The sequence below is a fragment of the Nelumbo lutea genome, chromosome 3 (assembly GCF_056320005.1).
Source record: "Nelumbo lutea isolate HS-2025 chromosome 3, American lotus-T2T, whole genome shotgun sequence".
Taxonomy (NCBI): Eukaryota; Viridiplantae; Streptophyta; class Magnoliopsida; order Proteales; family Nelumbonaceae; genus Nelumbo; species Nelumbo lutea.
Genome location: NC_142686.1, coordinates 20,842,890 through 20,861,444, shown reverse-complemented (window position 1 = coordinate 20,861,444; position 18,555 = coordinate 20,842,890). Strand labels below are relative to the sequence as shown.

The 18,555-nt window shown below is 39.1% G+C and overlaps 1 protein-coding gene across 1 annotated transcript in view; it reads right to left on the bottom strand.

The window, feature by feature from the left end:
- LOC148863461 (ARM repeat superfamily protein) overlaps nucleotides 1-18,555 on the bottom strand; it is a 62,372-nt gene that overhangs the window by 30,344 nt on the left and 13,473 nt on the right. Inside the window, exons 12-13 of the mRNA XM_088980365.1 lie at nucleotides 16,900-16,975; nucleotides 14,346-14,476 (exon numbers count right to left, since the gene is read on the bottom strand). Coding sequence (XP_088836491.1) covers nucleotides 14,346-14,476; nucleotides 16,900-16,975 — 207 coding nt within the window. The remainder of the gene's footprint in view (nucleotides 1-14,345; nucleotides 14,477-16,899; nucleotides 16,976-18,555) is intronic.

The following is an 18,555-nucleotide window of genomic DNA, read 5'->3' as shown; positions in this document are numbered from 1 at the left end:
GGGTGACAGGGATTTGGTGTCTCCCTATTCTCCAACCCCTAAAGGCATCTTCACTGTCATCCTTAGTAATGGTCCTACTAATCACATCATCTACTAAGGTAAAAAGGAAGGGTGAGAATGGATCCCCTTGCCTGACACCCTTGCAAGCTGGAAAAAAGTCTCTCACCATACCATACCAGAATAGAGTAGTGACAAGTATTGATACACCCAAAAATCCAACTACACCACTTGTCCCTGAATCCACAGTTTCGCATAACCTCTAATAGAAACTCCTAGTCCACCAAATCATAGGCCTTTTCAAGATCCAATTTACAAATGAAACCTCTCTTCCTAGACCTTTTCATTTCCTCCACGCACTCATTCGCAATTAAGATCTGATATGTTATTTGTCGCCCTTGAATGAAAGCCCCCTGGGTTTAACTAATGATAGAAGGGAGGACTGTTTTGATCCTCAACAAGAGCACTTTAGCCAGAATTTTATAGATGCTTGTCACCAAACTAATAGACCTATAATCTTTTGGGTGGTTGGCATCATTCTTCTTAGGTATCAAGGCCAAAAGGGTGGCATTAATTCTAGGGCTTATAATGTGATTGTCTGCAAATTCCTTAAAGACTTCAACTAAATCCTCTTTTAACGCCTCCCAATAGTCTTGATAAAAACCCATTGTAAAGCCATCTGGACCTGGAGCCTTGGATCTATCCATTAGAAAGATAGCTTTCTTAATCTCTTCTTACTCGAAATCCCATTGCAGCCACCTTGCCACTCCGTCATCAATTCTTGGCCATTCCACCCCTTCCACAACTGCTCTCTCACTCAAAGGTCTTCTATAAATCGATTTGAAGTGGTCCACAAATTTTCTAGCTATGTCATCCTGGTTGGTAATCACCTCCTCTCCTATCTCTAGTTTGGTCACAAGATTCTTTCTTCGTCTCCTATTTGCCAAATCGTGGAAAAATCTATTGTTCTCATCGCCTTCCTTAATCCAATTGTGTTTAGATTTTAGTCTCCAATTGATTTCTTCCCTCTGTAAAACCTCTTCCAAATCCTTTTTCAATTGTCTCCTTAACACTCTGTCCTCCTCGATCAATCCATTTTGAGATTCCTTTACATCCAAGTTTTCTACTCGAGAGATTAGGCACAAATTTTGCTCCTCAATTCTACCAAAATGATTTCTATTCCACTCTTTTATTTTGGCTCTCAACCTTTTTAATTTCTTATGAAACTTGATCCCCTTCCATCTTACCCCCCTCTCCTCCTCACCCCACCATTCCTTCACTTTTTTCACAAAATCTAGATGGGTAAGCCACATATTTTCGAATCTAGAAGGTTTGGATCCCGTAGGAAAAAACTCAATACCTATCTGGATAAGACAGTGATCGGAGGTGACCCTGGGTAACGCTCTAGCAACCAAGTTTTCCAAACTATTCTCTCAGGCAAGGTTAAATAAGAACTTGTCCAACTTCGGACACAAAGGGGTTTCCTAAAGGTTGGACTAAGTGTAACTGGCTTGCAGCAAAGGTATTTCCTTCAATTCACATTCTTCAATAAAACCATTAAATTTCCACATGCTTGTTGTAATTACCTGTTGGGGGTTACTGGTTTCATCAGAAAATCTAATGACATTAAAATCCCCGCCCAGACACCAAGGGCCATCCCATAGCCCCTTGATTGCATATAGTTCCTCCCACATCTCATTCCTCTCTCTATAGGAATTAGTGCCATAAACATTGGTTAAGACCCATACACACCCATCCTCTACATTCTTACACTGAAACTGAGAATCTGCCTATCAATTCTTCCACTACTTCCACCACATCCTCCCTCCATAGTGTTACAAAATGGCCCCCGAGGCTCCCCAAGAAGGAGACGAGCTCCAACTTAAACCTCTAGACCTCCAAAAACTCCTCACCCATCTCCCATCTAATTCCATCATTTTGGATTCTTGTAACAGCACAATATCGGGTTTTTCCCTTCGGAGTAGGTCTTTGATCACCCTTCTCTTTCTTGCACTCACTAACCCTCTTACATTCCAGCTAATAATTTTCATCGAGACAAAATAGTAAAAAACCTATAAAAAGGCCATAATCTCCTCATTTTAGGCCCTTCCTCCTATCCCCTCTACCACTATATTCTAAATCTCCCTCAATGTCTGAGATTAGCCTTTCCACTTCAGATCTTTTTTTCTTCTTTGTTCCTTCCCCCCCCCCCCTTCCTAATACAACAATCATCCTCTTTCTTTTCTCCATCCTTTCCAGCCAATATCTGAGGAAGAATTTTACCCTGCTCACACTTATTTTGGCTACAGCATCTCTCCAAGAATCCTTCCTTTTTTTAGTTCCTCCATCATTGTACAGATCAACTCCCAAATTCTGTCTGCCTCCCCCTTACTACTTCCTTCCATCACCCTCTCTCCTCCTTCCACTATCACCCTCTCTCTTGCATCAGAACCTCCTGGATGGGAAGCTAGAATATCTGTTATAGGCATAGCAGACAAGTCAATACCTAAAATAGAATTGACACCCATACCTGGTAGGACAAGGGTAGGACTAGAATCACTAGAATTGAGTTGTTGACTGGCGACAAATGGTTTCAAGGCCTTTCCCCTTTTTGGACAAAGTTGTGAAGTAGACATAGTGAAAGAATCACTTCCTGACGACCTACCCACTTGGAAATCCTTTCTCTGTGTTTCTGACACTGGAATACCCACATCCATCCTCACGGCCGATTCTTGTCCCTCTCCACCAACATTCTGTAATTCATTAGACTCAGGGTCAGCTCCCTCGACGAAGGGAAAAGGAATTTTCACAGCTTTACGACCATTTTCTTTGCCATTTCTAGTCTTCCCACCACCTGCCTCAATCTCTTCCTCTAAAAACAATAGCTCTGTATGCAAACTTTCTATCAGAATCGTCACTTCAAGTATCTCAGGTTGTGCCTATCTGGTGAGAGACGGTTCGCCAAGTTGGATGGAACCCATTATAGAGAGCCTCAACACTAAGAGTCTTGAGATTTTGCGCCTGAATTGTTCGACTGAAAGGAGAGATTCGGGGTAGAAGAAGATAGACGTTTAATCTCGTCTATCAGCTCATCCCTCCTCCCAGTCACGTGCTTACTTAAAGGGTCCCTTGGCCCATCTGTCTTGTAATGGGCCTTGGGCTCAAAACTTGTAATATAAGAACCCAGCTTTAAAGCCTTTACTTGAGTTGCCTTCTCCGGCCCACCAGAAAAGGGATCCACTCGACTAGGCCCATTTTCTAAGTCTTTTCCTCCGACGTGACCTCTTAACAAACCATGCCCCGCTGTTTTAATGGTCGAACCAGCAACCCTCCTTGTTTGAGGTTGCTGGGTCAGCCCTCTCCCTTTAGACACTGGTATATTTTTGTCTATTTCCCCTAACACCACCTACGCAAAAGATCTGCCATTTATCATAGCCTTTTCTTGCTTTCTACAGGTTTTACCTTTCATCTGCCCCAAAGCTTTTTGGCTTCCCAGAATTTGTTGGCCCTTTTTAGTGAAACATTCCTTCCCATTTGAATTAACCAATCTCACAAGTCCACATAATGCTTCTTCCTCCTCCCCTCTCACCATACGAGCCTCCTTCCGCAACCCTTCTTCAATGGAGGATGCTAGCCACACAGAGACAAAACTCCCCTCTGTTCGTACCTCTACCTTTCATGGAATGTCTTCTGGCTTCACACCACTTAGCAAGATTGCTACTGAATAAAGATCACCCCAGAAAGTTCCTTTCAAGACTCCTCCACACAATACTGCCATAGACTCTGCTACTTCTTGTTTCCACAGATGAAATGGCAAGCCTATTACACGCACCACCATACCATCTTCGACAAATAAATCCTTGGAGTTGGATGTTGGTTTCCATTTAAAGACTGTGAATGATCCGAAATCAGCCTGAACATTGATAGCTGATATTTCCAATTCATTCTCTACTAGATCTAGGAGGGCTTTACAGTTGTCGAAGGGGTTACCATGAAGACACTCTTAAGCTTCAACCTAGTTGCCAGTAAGTCAGCTACCCTCCTCCTATCATTAACCTTTTCCTTGGCTTGTATCACAAACTTATTATCCCACTCTTCTCTCTCTAGACCTCCCACCATTCTGCATTGGCCTTTTGTTTTTGCCATGACCACTGGCCCTTGTTCTACCCTGTTGTTGCTGAGATATGCCTTCTCCTCCCTTATGGAGGCTTTTTTATCATTTGCTACTCTTTGAGCTAAAAACTCTTTGAGCAACCAGTCAACTTCCCCCCATCCTTGGTTCTGTTTTCCTGTTGGTAGACACACCAATTGCCTTCGTCCCTTACCAAAAAATTCAGCCAAAGCTATGAAGAAGCCTTTTCTATTCCTCTTACATTCAACAACATATCTTCTCCCTTCTAATGTACTAAAATCCTGCCAGTTTATCTGCTTACCTTTTGAACAAGCTCCAGCTATGAACTCTCGTAGCCACTCGATCACTTCTAATCCTTCCAGCAATATTGTACCCTTTTTCGCTTCCCTTACCTTCAGGCTTACCATCCCCTTGATTCTCATCTCTTCGAACAGGAAATTTTTTGCTCCTATCTTTAAGGATCTCCTCCACTGACCTGCCTGCACGAACTCCATTTCTCTAATCTCTTATGTTTGATGAGAGTTTCAATTTGTATAGAGTAAAATTACTTTATTCTTTTCAATCTAACCTGGAGATCTTTTTTATCCAGGTGGGTTTGTCCTCCATCAGTTGGCAAGAAACTTGGAAGACATACCTGCATCTAGAATCTGGAATCCTTCCTCCCCCTCAAAAGTTAATGCCCTGGTGTGGGCAGCAGCTTTAGACAGATGTTTGACCAAAGCTCACCTTCACAGCAGGCTTCCAACTCCATGATCAGAGGTATGTACTGTGTGGGCAAGGTGTTGAGGATAATGTAGAGAAACTGATGTGGGCCCCACAGCTGTGGGGCCACTCTGTCCATAGGGTAGAATGTACCTAGTCTATTTATTATGTTTTTCTGTTATTCTAGTTGTTATTTACTTTTCAATTTTATATTGTCAAGTGTTATGATGTAACACCAAGGGCAGATGTGTCCTTTCCTATAACTAGCATAACATATAAATATTAAGTTGAAGTGGCGGCGGCAGATGAGTTAGAATTTGTCCCTCCTTTCAGCAACTTGTGTTCTCTTGCTTCACTTCTATTCTCTCCTTTTCTCTCATCTTCTCTTCTGTTTTACAAACCTAAAACCTTTTAGGATTCAAGACTGATTACAGTCTTGATCTTCTACATGGTATCAAAGCCTATCTAGGGCTTCTCATGTGTATCTAGTCCAACCGACCACATGAGAACTAGCTAAGGCTGGAAGTCTTGAAGAAGTTTTTTGGTGGCTGAATCTTGGAGATTACCAGGAGAGGTTCGCAGCAGTTGAAGACTTGTCGCAGCCTGCAGAGAGTTGGTAATCAGGAAGAGGAAGCGAAGGTTAGGGTTCAGGTAACCCTAGAAGACAGCACACCGAAGGCAGGTAATCAGTAAGTAAGTTTGTTTCTTTACTGATTTTTAGAGATTGCAATCAGCCGAGATAGGTTGGACCTATCTAGAAAGAGGGGCCGAACTGTGTTCAAATTTGCTCTAGGGTTTGGCTTGCCGAACTGTGATTAAGTTTGTGTCTAGGGTTTGATTGTTGGGCCGAACCCTCCTCTTCAAAGGGAATTAGTTTTTAGGGTTTCACAGTGCCCTACGACAAGTCCCACTGGTGCGGACTGCTTGGAGAGTGCAGCTGAGCGCTTTAGTGGTTTCAGATCCTCAAACCTACAGTTGAAACCCTATTTTTGCTCTCACAGTAGTGGGCTCCACAGTAGTGATTTCAGATAACAGCATCTCAGATTGATAGGCGATTGATTTCAGATCAGTTTTGTGTTGGTATTCTTGATCGGATCAGACCAGTTTCAGATCACATCGGTTTTGTGTTGGTATTTCTGATCGGATTAGATCAGTTTCGGATCAGCTTTCAAACTTACTTCCTCGACTCTGTTTGAAAAGTAATTGTCTTTTCAGATCAGATCAGTTTCGGATCAGCTTTCAGCTTTCAGATCAATTCTTTTCTTGTAAGTCATTTACTCTTCTAAGAAAAGATAGGTTGAAGTGATCTTGCGGCAAGCCCTAGTGCTGGACTGAACCTTGTGATCTACCTAGAGCTGTCCTCAGGTCTATTGTTGGCATTGATCAGATTCTAGGGTTTCACATTAACCCTACTGCAAGTCTATCTATACAGTACTGATTAGATTATGCAACTGAATTGATCACTTTAAGGACTGATTAAAACCCTAATTCTGCAAAGGCATATCAAACCTCCTTCTAAGTTGTTTTTCAGAGTTTTTTGGGGTTCTCGAACTCCCTTAAAGGGGTTAGAGCTCTACGGACAGCCACTGTTGTGTTTGTTTGTTGGTTTCATATCAGAGTTATCCCAGTTGTGCACATACACTGTGAATACAAATCAGGCCTATACTGTTTTTTGGTTGTGATTGGTAGTCCAAGTGTAGTTTTAAGACTTGACCGAGATGGAGTTTAAAAATCAGGCAGAAGGCAGCTTTGGGAGCATCAGTTATGGTGTTGTTTCTAAGATGGGTTGTCAGCTTACAACCGTAAATTCAGGTACTCTAGCTTCAGCTCCAGGTACTACTGAACCTTGTTGGGTAATAGATTCAGGTGCATCCGACCACATGACTAGCTTGCATTCATTGTTTACCTCTTAGCATTTGTTATCTGGTAGGGATAGAGTATCTATTGCTGATGGCTCTCTGGTTCCTATTTCTGGGAAGGGGGACATTAAGTTATCAGATACGATCTCCTTGTCTTTTGTCTTACATGTTCTTAAGCTTGATACTAACCTCATTTCAGTCAGTAGTATTACCAAACACATGAACTGCTCAGTAACTTTCTTCCCTGACCGGTGTGTTTTTCAGGACCTAGAGATGAAAAAGGTGATTGGGATTGGCCGTGAGACGAATGGGATCTATCTGCTCGGGGAGAGTTCTCGTCAAGAATAGTCAGTGGGTAAGAGGTCACTTGTTTCCCAGAGTATGAGTTCGGTTATGCTTTGGCATAACCGATTGGGTCATTTGTCTTTTCGATCCTTAAAAAGTTTGTTTCCTACTTTGTTTGAGTCTGTTGAGTTGTCCCAGTTGCAATGTGAAAGCTGTGAGTTTGCTAAACATTGTAGAAACTCTTATTCATTGAGCAATAAAAGGAGTAACCGTCCTTTTGATCTCGTGCATACGGATGTTTGGGGGCCATATCACATTCCTTTTATGGGTGGGTACAGATATTTTTTGTTATTTGTTGATGAACATACCCGGTTTTCTTGGGTTTATCTTATGCGTTCACGAGATGAGGTTCTTGCCCTGACCCAAAACTTTCACCAAATGATCCTAACCCAGTTTGATGCCAAAATTAAAGTTCTTAGATCTGATAATGCAAAGGAGTACTTTGCCAAGTCATTGGCATCTTACCTTCTTACTCATGGGGTTATCCATCAGAGCTCTTGCCCTCATACACCTCAGCAAAATGGGGTTGTAGAAAGGAAGAATAGGCACATCTTGGAGGTGGCTAGAAGTCTTATGTTTACCTCCAATGTCCCTATTCGCTTCTGGGGTGATGCTATCCTCACGGCGGTCTATCTTATTAATCGGATTCCTTCCCGAGTTTTTGATTTGCGATCTCTTTTTTCCCTTCTATACCCACATGAGGAGTTGTTTTCTATTCCCCTTAAGACTTTCGGTTGTACATGCTTTGTTCAGCTTCTCGGACCCCATCACTCCAAGTTTGAACCCAAGGCCTCCAAATGCATTTTCCTTGGTTATGCACGAACTCAAAAGGGGTTTTGCTGCTATGATCCTGTCTCAGGGAGGAGGTTCGTCTCCATGGATGTCACTTTCTTTGAGGAGACACCCTATTATCCTCGGGTTTCTCCTCAGGGGGAGAGCAAGGAGAGTAGGGGTTTAGGTCCATGTCTTCAGGGGGAGAGCAGTGAGAGTGGGGTAGTTCCTTTACCTATTCCATTAGGTGATGGGAGCTGCAATGGTGAGGGTGGCAAGAGGGATCAGGAGTTGAGGGGGAGCTGCAATGGTGAGGGTGGTCAGAGGGATCAGGAGTTGAGGGTCTATCACAGGCGGTGCAAGTAGGTTGATCCCAATCATCAGCAGTCCTGGCCAGCTCCAATCTCATATGCGGCTCCAGGTCCAGGCATTAGTCCCAGGACCCACAGAGACTTCTTCTACTGTTGCCATTTCACCTCCTACATATGACCTTGATCTTCCGATTGCAGTCCGTAAAGAGAAACGACATTGTACCACATCTACAGCCCACTGTATTTCCCATTTTTTATCCTATGAGCGCCTATCACCTACCTACAGGTCCTACCTTAGTTCCATTTCCAATGTCCCTATTCCAAGAACAATGCAAGAGGCTCTATCAGTCCCGGAGTGGAGAGGTGCAATGCAAGTTGAAATGGATGCCCTGCTGAAAAATAATACCTGTGAGCTAGTTGACTTACCCAAAGGAAAGAAACCAGTTGGATGCAGATGGGTATTTACTGTAAAACACAATGCATATGGTTCCATTGAGAGGTACAAAGCTCGGCTAGTTGCAAAAGGGTTCACTCACACTTATGGTATAGATTACTTGGAGACGTTTGCCCCGGTAGCCAAGATGACCACCAATCGGGTTTTATTATCTCTTGCAACAAGACACATTTGGCCCTTATACCAAATGGATGTTAAAAATGTCTTCCTGAATGGGGACTTGCATGAAGAGATTTACATGCAGTTGCCCCCTGGATACTATGATATAGAGACAGGTAAGAAGGTCTGCCGACTCAATAAGGCATTGTATGGTTTGAAGCAGTCACCTAGAGCTTGGTTCGACAGATTCAGACTAGCTCTTGGGAAGTTCGGTTATGTATAGGCCGAGTCAGATCATACACTGTTCATCAAGAGGGTGGAGTCTTCACTGACACTACTTGCAGTATATGTTGATGATATTGTGGTGACAGGAAATGACAGCCATGAGATTAAGTCCCTCAAACAGCTCCTTCATCAAGAGTTTGAGGTGAAAGATCTGGGTCCACTATGGTATTTTTTGGGTATTGAGGTTGCTAGATCTAAACAAGGGATCTTTCTCTCACAGAGGAAATATGTTTTAGATCTGTTGGCTGAAACTGGAAAGCTGGGTGTCAAACCTGCAGATACACCCATTGAACAGAACCACAGGATTAGTGCAGAGAGTGGAAAGCTGCTTGAAGACAAAGTTATGTTCCAACGGTTAGTGGGAAAGCTCCTATATTTGTGCCTCACTCAGCCAGATATCAGTTATGCAGTTAGTGTTGTTAGTCAGTACATGCATTCTCCTAAAACCACGCACCTTCTAACAGCAGAAAGAATACTAGCATACTTGAACCGGGTAGAGGTATATTGTTCAAGAACAGTAACCACATGAAGGTGGAGGTCTATACGGATGTCGATTGGGCTGGGAGTTTTGATGACAGACGGTCTACCTCGGGATATTGTGCCCTTGTGGGAGGAAACCTTGTCTCCTGGAGAAGTAAGAGGCAGAGTGTTGTCTCTCGGTCGAGTGCTGAAGCAGAATACAGGTCCATGGCCAACGGAGTGGCTGAAATCCTATGGCTAAGATCTCTACTTGAGGAGTTGGGTATTGACTATGAGAAGCCTCTGATGCTGTATTGTGATAATCAAGCAGCTATTAATATAGCACATAATCCAGTACAGCATGACAAAACCAAACACATTGAAGTTGGCCGGCATTTTGTACGAGAGAGGGTCTCATCTCAAGAAGTATGCCTCCCTTACATCACTTCCAGTATGCAACTAGCAGATATCCTCACTAAAGCCATATCAAGAAAGAAGCTAGAAGCGGATCTATCCAAGTTGGGAATGATAAACATTTACTCCCAACTTGAGGGGGAGTGTAGAGAAACTGATGTGGGCCCCACACTCTGTCCGTAGGGTAGAATGTACCTAGTCTATTTGTTATGTTTTTATGTTATTCTAGTTGTTATTTACTTTTCAGTTTTATATTGTTAAGTGTTATGATGTAAACACCAAGGGCAGCTGTGTCCTTTCCTGTAACTAGCATAACATATAAATATTAAGTTGAAGTGGCGGCGGCAGATGAGTTAGAATCTGCCCCTCCTTTCAGCAACTTGTGTTCTCTTGCTTCACTTCTATTCTCTCATCTTCTCTTCTGTTTTACAAACCTAAAACCTTTTAGGATTCAAGACTGATTACAGTCTTGATCTTCTACAGATAACTGTCACCTGTTTCTTCACTGCCCTGTTTCGGTTAAAGTTTGGAACCATTATTTCTCTGCACTAGGCCTTGCATGGGTGATGCCTGGTTCGGTAGAGGAGTTGCTCTGGAGCTGGGGCTTAAAAGGGCTGCCAAAACTTGCTGCTGCTATTTGGAGATCCATTCCAGCTGCTGTGATCAGCACCACTTGGACTGAAAGGAACAAAAGGATATTTTACAATATTGCTAGAACTCAAGAGGATCTAATTTCGATTTCAGTTGGAAAATCAATCTCTTGGGTGTTGGCAACTAAAGGGATTCAGGCCTCACAGTAGTATAGATATATACATGTTTTTTATAAAAATAATAAATATAAAAATGCAATATAAATACTATATTTATAAATAAATAGCATATATATTATATTGGATCGGAATTCGGATTGGATAGGGGTGACCCAAATTCGATCTGATTGTTAATCTGGTCCTATTATCTGACCCGATCCAATCCGAAAATTTGAAATGGGGATATCTGAATCCGACAAAATAGGATCAGATTTTGCACCCCTATCTCTCCGCAACACCCATCCTAAACATCACATCTTTCAATAGCCCCCAATCTAAATGATCATAGGCCTTTTTCATATCAATTTCACATACCACTCCAACCACACCACTCATAATCCTTGCATCCACACACACACACACACACTTCCAATCAACACTCCATCTAATATTTGTCTTCTACAAAGGCCATTTGAATTGGACCCAAAATCAAATGCAACACCCTCTTCAATCTTGATGATAATACCTTTGCAATTATTTTAAATGGGCTAGAGATTAAGCCGATAGCTCTGAAATCCTTTATCCTACATGTCCCATCCACCTTGGCAATTAGATAAATAAATGTTCCATTAGCATTTTTCAATCTTCTGTTCTTCCCATACTTCCTTAAACATCTCCATCATTTTCCTCTTAATGACACCCCAATAGGCTTTAAAAAAAGATAAGTTGAACCCATCCAAGCTCAGCACCTTATCCCCCTTCACTGTTTTGACCACAGGCCCCGAATGTCTTGCTGACTTCCACCTCCATCTCTACCAGTCTCCACATCAATCTTTCTCCGAACTGTATGTGTCTCATCTACTTCCACTTCTTCAAGTTGGTCAATCTTCATCCAAGGTTTCAAAGTTGGTTTACATACAAGGATGGATGGATGGATATTAAAGTAGAAAAAGGTTGTAAAACATTAATATTGTGGATGAGAGCTTATCACAAGATTCCTTGTGTTTATGAACCATTAGTAAGGCAAGTGCAAGCTCTAGGGAACAATTTAAAAAGCTCACCAACTGGATGCCTTAGTAAAAGGTTTTAAAAGGCTAAAGGTGAAGTTAAGGAGAATGGATTTCAAAACAGAAAGACAGGTGTAAACCTCAAGGTGGTTTATGGCATAAGCCTCAAAGTATAAATATTACACTATTTATATTATGTATGCAGACACATATATACATATACGTATATAATTATTTCACTTTCATGTATATATAAATAGATTACATAATATATTATAACTTTTATGTATGTTAGTACAATTTATTTCTTTTTTAACCAATTTGCAAATTTTATTTTTGTAACACATAATCTTTTAATCTAAACCCCACATATTTGGTTTTTTATTTTGCACTTTGTTTTATGTTTAAATCTTCTCTACCTAAACTAAATGGTATACAAATAGATATAGAAATGGATATAAATACAGATATAGATACACAAACTGAATGTATTTGTAATTTCAAGAAGCAATTTTTTCTTTCATACCAAATTTATGCATTTACTTATTCATTACATATATATTTGGTTTAATATGAATCCCATGTTTTTTGAAATTTTGTCCTTTATTTTGCTTCATGCTTGCAGCATTTTTTACATAATTAAAATAATATATTTACTTAATTTGCATAAATTCCTGGTTTATCCATATCTCGAACTGAATTTATTTACAATTTTTTATCATTTTTGACACAATTTATCATTTCATAGTCAAATCATACCTTTACTTTTAATTACATGGATATCATTTTTAATATGATATTTTGAAAATATATTTTATATCTTTTTACATTTATAACCTTTTCAATCTAAAGAAAATAACACTTTTACTTATTAGATTTAATTTAGTCTATTTTTAAATATAAATTTCATTTTTAAATTTTTAAATAAATAATTTTCATCACACTCAACTTCCTTACTGAAACTAAATGGCTTCTAAGTTAGAGTGGGAAATGTGTTTGAAATATTTGTTCGATTTTTATTTTGTATCAATAATTTCTGTTTTATTTATTTTTATTTTATTCAAAGAAAAATTACAATTATCATTTTTAGTTTGTAGATTGGTGGATCCTGTTCTCACATGTCTTGGATAAATATATGAATGGAGATGCCATTCTTACATTTGGTACATTAACTCATTAAGACATAAAGTAACGAACTACTATTGCTATATTAAGTAATTGAAGAGCCAAGAAAATTTTTCTAGGAGTTGAGAGTAGACCTGTTCATGGGCCGGGTGGCCCAACGGGCCAGCCCCCGGACGGGCTTGAACATGTTTATAGGCCAGCAGGCTTAAACTCGGGCCAAAAAGCCCGACCCGCAATAAATTCGAGCCGGGCTCGGGTAATGTCAAAATAGCCCAGCCTGGCCCGACCTAAAATTAGACTTAAAATGAGTTATGTGATTATGTCCATTTGAATAAATCTTTTGATTTAAGAATGTAAAACTATGTTTTAAAACATAAAAGAAAAGGAAAAAAACCATCTTGTAGGCCTATTGTTCATGTAAATAGGAAAAAAAAAACATCTGAATTTTTTATTCTAATTTAAATAGGGAAAATTGTAATTTTTTTATTAGGTCAGGCTTCGGGATCGAACTCGAGCTTCGAGCTTTTTATCAGGGCCGGGCTCGAGCCCAAGTTATAGGCCCCGTTGGTCGGGCAAAGCTCGGGCTCGGGCCTAGTGTATTTCCATTAATGATGAGTAAAAGCCCGGACCGAGCCCGGCCTGGCCTAGCCCATGAACAGGTCTAGTTGAGAGAGATACCATAAAAGATCATTGAGTCGAGCCAAATAAACATTCTCTAAAGTTCAATATTATTTTGATCAGCAACACAGAAAAGATTTTTTTATTAAAAGGAAGAAAATTAAAAAAAGTTGTGCAGGTGACAACCCATTACAATAGAAAATCCCACTCTATTACAGGTGAGCCCAATACATTTGTTGTTTATGAACTCCTTGCTTAGTTAAGCCATCCGCCAATCCATTAGCTGATCTTCTTACCCAACTTACTATGATATTTAAATCCCTTGACAGCCTTTTGAATCGCTTGAGTTCATTCCTATATTGCCAAACCACCCCCCTCCTTTCTTCAACCACCCAATAACTATCTTTGAATCCCCTTCATCATCAACCTTGAAAATCCCATTCCCGAAATACTGCAGCCAAGAGTTCTGCCGACTGTGTCTCTTTGTTCAACCGGACCCAAATATAATCCACATGTGTTACCAGCCTCATCCCTTAGCACACCCAAGCTACTGCCATCAAAGTTCAACTTTATCCAGCCACCAATAGGGGGTACCCAATCCTCGAAGATTTTTTGTTTACTCAAGAGGGTATCCAATTCTCTAAAGTTCAGTATTTTAAAATAAAGTAATATACTTTTAATATTTTATCATAAATTAATATACGTTTTTTGAATTTTAATGTTATATGGATGAGATGCACTCCTTACCATTTTGAGGTGTGATGTGGTGAAGCAGGGTGTTGTGGATGGTAGGCAGATTACTCTCACTTTATGGAATGAAAATAGTTACTGTTATTTATTTATTAAATAAATTAACAGCGCACAATAGCAATTTTATCGTCCACTTGCCAAAAGAGTTTCCTCTCCCTCTCGAGTTCCCCAATAATGAGTCTCGTCTTCAAACTAGATAGTAGAAAAACACTGCCATGAAGCACCAATATTAGATCTAAAATTGAGAAGTGATAAATTTTCCACTTACTCTCCACCAGCCAGAAGAACCAGCCGCTTTTTCTTGTTGTGACTCACTAAACCGCTTTTGAGCAGCTCCTATTACAGCAGTAATTCCTTCTCCACCACAAGTGCCAACAACTTCTTCTAGTAACAGAGATCCTGAAAGTAACATTACATATGAAGGATGAGAAAGGTGATAAGATTGCATAGCCTTCTAAGAATCAAGAGTTGGAAATAATCAACACAAACTCTAAAAGATGGAAGATGCAGTTTAACAAACTAACTCTGTACTAAAAGATGAAATAACAAGCAAATTCAGCTAATTATGCAAGAAAATTCAAGCATGCCCAAGGTTAAGCAGAATATGCCATGCAATATTTTGAAAAAAAAAAAAAAGGATCCAAAATGAACCAGGAAGAGCCGTGGACCAATCACGACATCAACAACAAAAATAAGTTGACTGAAAAAATAGAAATTAAAAGATATAGAAAAGTATGTGAACCACTTGACAGTTCCCTTTTAGAACAATGTTTTAACCACAGTCCTACCACAATCCAGGCAATTCATATTTAGGAGCCAGCCACACTGGTCCAGTTAAACATCAATACAACATACCAAAAAAAAACTCATTTTTTGAATAATCACACACTCAAAATAAAGTTCGGATCCACTCCTCACAGAGCGCTCCTCACACCGACCTCACAGCACACCCCAGACATACATCAGGAACATCTCCCATACCTGTATGTTGTTATTCATGGGGAGATGTTCCCAATACACGGCTGATTTGTTCTATGAGGTCAGTGTGAGGAGCAGATCCGAACTCCTAAAAATACATTCATTCGCTTATGCTTTCAGATGCATCAATAGAAAAGGTATTATCTCAAACTCCCCTTAACTTCCCCACCTTTCTCTTAAATTTATCCCGACTTTTCCATGCATCCATAGGGTTTGTTCATTTGCTTTGAAGTCTGACATCTGAAAGTGTAATAATTACATTAAGAGGTACATTGGTATTGGTAAACTTTTCTTTCCTCTGAACTCTGAATGCAGAGAATGTTATTCTGAATTCTGAAAAAGTATCAAATATCCATTTTGACACCATATATGAGAGTTTTTATTTACCTTTTTGGGGTATAATTGGAAAACAAAAGGTTGTATGATTGCACTTTAAGAGATAAGAGATAATAGATAAGAGGAAACAAACAACAAATTTTCTCTTAGAGTTAAAAGATTCCTCTTAAGAGATAAGAGTTAAAAGGAAACGAATAGGCCCATAGACTCCCTTGTTAGACATTTTTCATTAGAACATAAACAGCATATGCAATATTATAATGATGCCCCTCTATTCAACTCTGTCCATTGAACCAAAATTTCAAAAATAGAATCATCCATTCACTCAAACTGAATCATTGGTGAGTTGTTAAATGAGTGAATATGAAACAAGGGGTAGAATTGAATTATAGAAATAAAATAGGGAAAATTTTTATAATATATAATTAATTAAGGGTAGAGCAATTGATTACCATTGATTAAATGAAACATGTATATGTTAAATTTAAAAAATGTCTGAGAGAGGGATCTCTAGATATATCAAACAGTTAGGTTAACTTTAAGAGAACGTTACAAGGGTGGAAGGAAGTTTTAGATAATAACCAATATATATATATTGCAAATACAATGACCAAAATAATCCAGAAATTGGATTGCAATTGCAATTGCAATGTTGGGTTAATACCTAAGGAAAGAAGTATTGAAATTCCTTCACCATTAAGCAATTTGCCATTATGAAATAGTGTCAGCAAATCAGCTATTCATTCATTATCCATTTATGTTAAAGATTTAGGGCCAACCCCGGTTGATGTTCCCCTTGTTCCACCAGTGACACACCATCCAAATGGCATATTAAAGGATTAAACAGCAAAAGTAAATTAGTTTGGATGTCTATTCCTTTGGCTGTTATGTGCTCCATATGGAAGGAACGAAGTAACAGAATCGTTGAGTATTGATCAAAAAGGAATCCCAAGTTAAGGAAGTTACCAGGAAGGCTATGGCATCAGGTCTATCTTAGGTATAGGTATCAAAGGAATTCAAAAATGTTCCCCCATCCCTCGTACTGTCCTTGCAAGCTAAGTTCTGATTCTTCCCGTCTTTTTGTTTGGTTTTTTGGTACTTATTGCTGATTGTAGAGTCTCTCACTATAACAGGAACTTTCTTGAAGTATAATGCATCTGATATTTCTATAATTATCAATAATATTTTGTTCAATAACTGAATTGGATTCATTAAATTTAAACCAAAGAAATACAAGAAAGAAGAAGGAAGAGATAAACTCTCTTATCTCTCCCAAAGCATCACAAATTTACAACAAACCATGATTGCATCAGGGTTTTCAATTATTTCTTGCATTGGGTGAAAAGAGAATAAGAAATGCCAATTGCTTTGCTGGTGTGTTGGCCAAACAAGGTGAAAGGAGATGCTAATCACAGAAGTACAAGTAGTCTCGGCCTCAGCTGACTAGCCAATACTTTGATAACCCTGGTAAGAACCAGGCAACATCTGATGACTAAAAAACTGCTTACCAGAAACACGACAACTATAAGTAACTTCATCCTCATCGGCAAGATACTGGTTAGCATCCAATGACCAAGTATGAGCCTACAAAATAATAACGTATGAACAAAATAAGACCGAAAAAAGAAAAACACAGCTAGAGAAAACTCAAGGTTGGGGAATATGAAAGGAAATAATATTTAAAAATCTTGTAAACTAGTAGAACACTTCATCTGACAGATGAGCAATTGCAGAGGTAAGCATCAAATTCATTTGCAGTTCTTGCAACAATGGTTATCAACTATGGGAATGTCCATGTCTATAAATTATGGGAGAAAATTAAAATAACCATCTACAATTGGATGGTCATGGATGCATATTGCAAACACAAGCACTACACATGTTTCTCCAATTATTTGCCATTTTTGTCCTAACTGCCTTAGTAAAATTGGAACAACTTATGAAACCAACTTGTCATGCTCCCTTTCTTTCTTTTCTTTTTCTTTTGCCTTTCAGAAAGGACTGTAGTTCTGGATCACTATTAGCACTCAGTAGCAGACATTCAAAGAAGTTTCTGTAGTTTCTATAGTCCTCTTTTGATTCATGGGGCATTAAGTCAGAAGGTAGTATTTTCTGTACAGTTACTAAATATGGATCTATTGTAACTGTTTTTGAACACTCCTTGACAGACAAAGGCTCTGTTTGTTTGCTCTTAAGCTTTAATGATGAAGAGCAACCATACATTTTAAGAGCAATTAAGAGCATTCAGTTGCATTTTTCATTCAGCCTTAAATGTATTAGTCCATACGGGACGGTACCATAATTACTCTTTTTGTTTTCCAAAAATACTCTCACATCCTCCTTTCACACTTAAAGGCCCCACATGGAACAATTTTATTATCAAAATATCTCCTTTATTATCAAAAAAAGTATAATAATAGTAGAAATAACAAAATATCATAAACAATAATAAAACAATAGATAACTTTTAATTAACATTTAACTATTTATTAAATGCTTAATTATTCAATTATTTTTTAATAGTTAATCGCTAATAACTATTACTTTATTAAGTATTTGTTTAATTACAATTGCTATATAATTATAATTACTTTTACTTAGTTTTATTAACTATCTAATTATGACTTCTAAATATGTATTTATTTCAATATTCTTTTTTTTTTGGAATGGGTAAAGTAATATTTATTGAGAAGAAATTACACACAGGAGGCTGAGATGAGTCCCAGAAAAGGCTGGCTGACTGATCAAATCAGCAATTACACATTCCACCAGGAACTAGAAAGAAAAACAGCTGGCACATTACAATTTCTGAAATCCTCAGACACAGACACCCAAGACATCAGTTTGCCCACTGTTTTCTGAATTAACTCTTCCGGACTTAAAGCCTTGTTACAGAAAATCCTTTTATTCCTCTCAGACTAGATGGACCACAACAAAGCAATTGGAATTGTCTTCCAAACAGTCTTCTTTTTCTTGCTCAAATCCATGAGCTTCCAACAACACAACAGCTCCTTAACTGACCTCGGCATAACCCAACTTAAATTCATGGAGCTGAGGAAATGGCTACACAGCTGAGCAGAAAACGGGCAGTGGATGCACAAATGGTCAGTGGATTCAGCACTACTCCCACACATACTGCAAGACAGGTCCAAAATATGAATGCC